General features: G+C 54.1%; 1 protein-coding gene across 1 annotated transcript in view; it reads left to right on the plus strand.

Annotated features, from left to right (window-relative positions):
* Window positions 1-6583, plus strand: part of Otop1 (otopetrin 1) — a 15001-nt gene that overhangs the window by 4863 nt on the left and 3555 nt on the right. The window contains exons 4-6 of the mRNA XM_013023904.1: window positions 2137-2293; window positions 3547-3605; window positions 6441-6571. Of these exons, the coding sequence (XP_012879358.1) occupies window positions 2137-2293; window positions 3547-3605; window positions 6441-6571 (347 nt within the window). The remainder of the gene's footprint in view (window positions 1-2136; window positions 2294-3546; window positions 3606-6440; window positions 6572-6583) is intronic.

The raw sequence follows: 6583 nt of genomic DNA on the forward strand, positions 1-6583 counted from the left end.
GCCTCCCCCCGGCGGCCAGCCGGCCGCCCTGGGGCCTCCGGGGCTCCCCGCCTTCGCTCCCCGGCCCCACTCCCCGGCCCCACTCCGGCCCTGCTCTGGTTCTGCCTTTCCGTCTTCCTCAAGCCTGCCTCCTCCCCGCTTGCTTCATCCTCCTGGCCCTCCAGGCCTCGGGGATCTGGCCTCCTCAGACGGGCCTCCTCCTCTCTTTTCAAGCCCTCATCCTGGCTCCGTGCGTTCCCAAAGGCTGTCCCTCTCCACGAGGGGACCCCATGCTCTCAGCCTTCCCGCATTCGGTTCCCTCCCACCGCCAACACTCTTCTATCCCCCTGGGGCGCCCCCGAGGCCCCCCCTCAGGCCCCACCACTCCTCTCCGTGGGTCTGACCTTGCTCCCTCCCCTGGCCCGGGACCCCCCCCCTTTTTTTGCTCACAGCTTCTTCCCCTCTGCCCCACTGGGAATGCGCCTCGCTCCCTCCTAGAATGACCCAGGTCAGGCGTGGGGTGGGCGCTGAGCTAAGACGGGCCCCTGACAGCTCATGGAGAAGCCAGGACACAGGGGTTGATTGTGGACAGAGCAGGCGCCAAGCGGGCCAAAGGGAGCAGAGGAGGGATGCGGGGCAGAGGGGAGGGGTGCGATCCAGGGCAAAGGTCTGCAGGGCAAAGGGGCCTGAACGCTCCCGCAGAAGGCCAATACCCTTCGCTTCGTGCCCGACCTCGGGTCCCCTCCATCCGCTCCTTCCCAGCCAGTCTCAGCCTCTGCGCCCCTGCCCTTCCCAGGTCCCACACACAGCCCCGCCCTCCTGCTGTGGGTCTCACTGTGGGACTCCTTTGCTCAGCTTCAGCCTTGACTTGCCACTCTAAGGGGCTGTGTAGTTCATTTTGACTTTGGAAAAAAAATTGGACACATTCCAGGAGGCTCAAATTCCTGCCTCAATCTTCTTCGTTTGGGGGAGACATGGTTTCCTGACTCAATGAATGGCTCACCCCTCTAATTCTAGCTACTCAGGAGGCTGAGATCTGAGGATCATGGCTCAAAGCCCGCCCAGGCAGAAAGATCCCTGTGAAACTCATCTCCAATTAACCAATCAAAAACGGTTAGTGGTGCTATGGCTCAAGTGGTAGAGTGCTAACCTTGAGCACAAAGAGGCTTAGGGACGATACCTGGGCCCTGAGTTCAAACCCCTTGACTGACAAAACAACAAACAACCCCCCCCCAAAAGAATGGCTTGACTGTCCAAGGTCATCCTTCCTCTTTTCTCTCTCCTCCTTCCGCCCTTCCTCTCTCTCCCCCCCTCTCCCTCCCCTCTGATTTCTTTCTTCTATCTTCTCTCTCTTCCTCATCTCTGATCCTCCATCTTTCCTCTGTCCTCTTTCTTCTCTCTTGCTCTTCTGCACTGACTTGGAGCTTTGGGGTCCTACTCTGTGTATGGATAGCTGTGCTGTTTCCCAAGCCTGGGAAACCACACGAGAGCACAGGATTGCAGGCTCCCTGTGAACATGATCCATTTCCGAGGGAGGGAGACAGACAGACAGAGATAAAGACAGAGACGCAGAGTGACACAGAGTCAGAGACAGAATCCAGTTAGGTCCAGTACGTGGTGGCTGGAGAGACCCTTGGTACACTGCAGCCATCCCAAGGCGGTGCATGTACTGGGGAACAGCGTGTGCCCTGGCAGGCTTTGCTTGGGTCTGCTCTGTCCCCTGGGCCATTCTGAGACCCTGTTTATTCATTAGTTTGGCTACGTCTCAGGGAGGACTGTTGGAGAGATGTAGAGAGAAAGCAGTGTACCCCACCCTGGCCGTGCCCAGGGCCCATCAAAGGAACAGGAGGTGGTGAGGGACCTCAGGAGATTACCAGACCAGTGGAAGCTCTGTTCCTCTCCCAGGGCCTGAGGTTTCCCCTGCAATTCTCGCTGGGTCTTTGATGAAGGAACCCAGCTCTGTCTCATGCTGGCCATGGAGATGCCTATGGCTGATGTCCCTAGAAAGAAAAGAGCCACGGGCAGAGCTCCAGACACCGGTAGCACCCTCCCCGCCAGTGTGTCTCTATCTCTAGGAGTTGCAGAGATGGTTTCATAGCCGATAGGATTTGAGGCCTTCCTGCCACTCATTTGTGATGACACCGCCCGCATTCGCAGGAGTGGCCCCTTCCACACAGGTACCATCACGCTGTTTGCGGCTCTCACTGTCATCCTGGGACTCTTCAAAATCGGATACTTCATTGGGTTTTCAGAGTGTCTGTCCGCCACGGAGGGAGTCTTCCCTGTGACACACTCGGTCCACACTCTGTTACAGGTAACCCACCATGTTTACGCGTGCAGTCTTTGTTCCCAAAAAGCACATCCCAAGGGGATGAAACGTGCCGGACACTGTTGGCTCACGCCTGTAACACTAGCTGCTCAGGAGGCTGAGATCTGAGGAGCAAAGTCAGCCTGGGCAGGAAAGTTCATGGAACGGTAATCTCCAATTAGCTACCAAAAAAGATGAAAGTTAGTCGGGAGCCAGTGGCTCAGGCCTGTCATCCTAGCTACACAAGAGGCTGAGATCTGAGGATCATGGTTCAAAGCCATCTCAGGTAGGAAAGTCTGTGAGACTCTTATCTCCAATAAACCACCAGAAGTGGTGCTGTGGCTCAAGTGGTAGAGCGCTCGCCTTGAGCTGAAGAGCTGAGGGACAGCACCTAGACCCAGAGTTCAATCCCCACAACCGACAAAAAAAGACAAAAGAAAAAAAAAAGAGATGGAAGTGGAGCTGTGGCTCACGTGGTAGAGCACTAGCCTCGAGCAAAAGTGCTCAGGGGTAGCACCCAGGCTCTGAGTTCAAGCACCAAGACCAGAACAGCAAACAAACAAACAACAACAACACTGAAACCAGGATGACTGTGCTTTTCAATTTCTTCTAGATTTTTCCAGTTTATTTGAGTTTTCAAAGAATATTATCATGAGTCTCTTCTGGCCTTTTTCTAGTCTAATTGTCTAGGGGTTTATTCATCTTATGTACTTTTTTTTCCAAAGAATCAACTCTTGGTTTCATGGTTTGTATAGTTTTTTTTTAAGTCTCTATTTCATTAATTCCGCTTAATCTTTACTATTTATCTCCATCTGCTAGTTTTAGGCCTGGTTTGTTAAAATGGAATGCAATTCTATGATTGGCAGTATTGTGGATGGAAGTATATGATGCTCTGCAAAGTAAAATGTCAGGCAAAAGTAAAAGTCAGGCACATGGAGACAAGGATTGCACACTCTTATACATATACAGAAAGCTACTTATACATAAAGCTACTCCATCCAAGCAGACATCCTTAATCTAGTGCAGCAGTGTTCCCTCCAGAGCTGAGAGGTCTCTTCATGTTTGTCACATGTTCCTGGAACTCTGTCCCCTCTGGGGAGTGGCCCTCAGGGTGACAGGATGCCTCTCTCCTCTTTCTTGGGGTGAGAGGTCACACATATCCCCAGCATTTTCGAGTTTTATAGCTTCTCAAGTGTGCATATGTAATGATAGTTTCCTTAATGGTGTGGATTTTATTCCTCCCTTTTCTTTTTGTCTAGGTATATTTTCTTTGGGGACATGCAAAGGACATTATCCAATCTTTCAAAACTCTGGAAAGGTAAACACTGTGGGTAATTGCTTTACATATTGGATGTAGTGTTCACCAGCATTTAGAACAAACAAAATGTATTCATAACCCCATTTTGCTGGGATTATCAGCACTGGGCTGGACTTCCCATTGGGTCCTGGAAGGCAAAGTCCCCCCGAGAGGGGAGAGGCCCCCCTCCCCCCTACCTTGTCCGAGAATTATTGATATTGAATTGCACTCTGACAAACACCTTCACCCCAAAGTATTTAAAAACATATCTTGTTATTTTGGTGGGTCAAAGTCCTCAAAGAGGATTACTGGAATCAAAGCTGACATGTTCTCCACAAATGCGCATCCCCTGTAGTGGGAAGTCCTGGTGCTTAGTGTTAACCTTCCCATTTATAAAGCTCTTTGGCTGTGGGGCTGTGAAGGCTCTTGACTCTATGAGGGTGTCTTACAACAGCCCTGCCCACGAGGAGCAATAGGCACAGAGTGCAGGCCATTGAGCAGGAGAGGAGATGACAGGCCGGCAGTGAGGTCTGGGAGCCTTGAGGCTGCCAGGGGACCACAGGCCCAGTGGGGTGGGCGGGGCAGCCCTCCACGCTCTCCAGCCCAACCCCCTCCTAGCCTTCCAGGGGAGCAGACCTGGCCCCTCCTCCACCGCCTGCAAGGTTAAGGCAGCAGCAGCCACCTACAAGAGGCTGCAGAGCCCTGGGTTCCCTCGGTGCAGACCACTTTGAGGTCAGGGTGGAAAGCAGAAGGGAAAATCTCAGGAATAGTTTGGAATACTCATCACAGGTCGTCACAGCACTGTATTGACATTCTGGGATTAACAAAATATCTCAGTTACGTTCATTTATTTATTGTATTTGGGGGGGGAGGAGTGGGGTTGGGGGTGGAACTCAGAGCCTCCTGCATGCCAGACAAGCTCCACCACTGGGCTGTCCTCAGCCGGTATTTTTTGGGGTTTGTTGTTGTTGGCTGCAAGACTTGAACTCAGGGCCTGGGCTCTGTCCGCAAGCTCTGTTTGCTCAAGGCTACCACTCTACCACTTTGAGACACAACAGCACGTCCGATTTTCTGGTGGTTAATTGGCGAGAAGAGTCTCATGGACTTTCTTGCCTGGGCTGGCTTTGAACCATGATCCTTGGATCTCAGCCTCCTGAGTAGCTAGGATGATAGGCGTGAGCCACCAGTGCCTGCCTTGTACTTTTTGTTTTGAAGGTGAAGCCTCAGTGAACTTTTCTGTCCTGCCTGTCCTCAAACTGTGAGCCTCCAGAGGAGGCTAGGATTACAGGCATAAGGCACACGTCCTCGGCAGCCAGATCTGTGTTTTAATGTAGTCACTAGAAAATTCAAGCACCACTGGACAGCACTGCTCTGGGCCAAGCACCTGGCCATTTATCACAAGGCGCTGCCACCTAAGTAAGGCCGGGGCGTGGCCTGCCTGGGCCTCCTTGGCTGAGTAGCTGCAGATGAGGCTGCCTCTTCTCTGGGTCTCTTTCCGCAACTGGAGACAGCGATTTGAGCCCATCTGCGGGTGACTTCACTTGGTCTGTTCTGTTTGTAGAGCGAGGTGGTCAGCATTGTTGAGGTCCACTTTTAGAGGGCAGCGTGGGGTCTCGAGTGGGTCTCAGGGTGGTTCTCTAGAGGCAGGCTGGCCTCTTGGCCTGCCACAGTCCCCCACCTCTCCCCAAGAAAACCCTGGACCACTTGATTCCTCGATGTTTCCTGCCGGCCGCTTGCACTGGCTGCTTCCTTCAGGTCTTCTGGGCTGGTGTCCACCACCTGTGCTTCTCCTGAGCCGAGAATCGGCCTTCCATTTCCCCAAACGTGTGGCGGAAAGGACAGTAGTTCTCTAGGAAGAGCCAGAGAGACATGGCGACCAGCGTGCTGCTGTTGTAGCAAGGCTTCTGGGCTCCAGTATGGGAAAGGTGCCCAGGCGCAGGCTGACACCAGCTCCCGCTCAGGTCCAGGGGACTGTCCACAGAGGGGGCAGTCGATGGCCGCCCAGGCACGGCCGCTGTGGCCAATGCCATGTCACCAGGGATTGCAGAGTCGAACGGGGAGCTGTGTCCATTATGAGCAGAAGAAAAGCCACCAGACAGCGGCAAACAGGACTGTCTGCATTTGTCAAGGGCTCTCTATAGAAGCTCCCAGTTGCCTAGCAATGGGGCAAGCCAGGCCGGCAGATGGGCAAGCACCTGACTGGGACACCGGCCTCAGGGCCCTGTTTGCTTCTGCACAGGTGCCCGGATGTAGGTCAGGCAGCTGCTAAAGGCAGCTAGCGCTGGGGAGGGAGGCTCTGTCCGTCTGTCCTGGAGGCCCAGGGGAACCCCTGCAGGTCAGCTGGACCATGCTCAGGAGGCCCAGCGGGGACCCCGGGAGCTCAACGGGGTCATCTGAGAAGACTGCCCCTAGATTTCCACTCTGCCACCCTCAGCAAGATGGGCTTTCACCCCAATGCTGCTTGCTTCATGGCCCTAGCATGGCTGCCACAACTCCAGCCTTTATGTTTATGCTCAAGGCTGTGACAGAGGGGAAGGAGACCATGGAGGGGTGAGTCTCATTTTCTCTCTCATTCGAAAACACACTTTTCTGCAGTGTCTCACCTCACAGCCCGGTGGCCAGAATGACTAAGCAAGGGAAGCCAGACAGCTGCATGACTGGCTTGTTTCAGTGTCTTCTAAGACAGGGGGGCTCCCAGGTGGAGGCAGTCATGGCTGAGGGTGTGTGTGTGTGTGTGTGAGTGCACGTATGCACCTGTGTATGGTGTGAGTACATGTCTCTGTGTGTGTGGCATTTCTCCCTGCCCCCCACCCGCCGGGGCTGGGCACCCCCTCAGGCGCTGGCGCTGTGTCTCAGGTTTGGGGTGATCCACTCCGTGTTCACCAACCTGCTGCTGTGGGCCAACAGCGTGCTGAACGAGTCCAAGCACCAGCTGAACGAGCACAAGGCGCGTCTGATCACGCTGGGCTTCGGTAACATCACCATAGGTGAGCGCAGGA

The sequence above is a fragment of the Dipodomys ordii genome, unplaced genomic scaffold, assembly GCF_000151885.1.
Source record: "Dipodomys ordii isolate 6190 unplaced genomic scaffold, Dord_2.0 Scaffold71, whole genome shotgun sequence".
In the NCBI taxonomy this organism is placed as follows: domain Eukaryota; kingdom Metazoa; phylum Chordata; class Mammalia; order Rodentia; family Heteromyidae; genus Dipodomys; species Dipodomys ordii.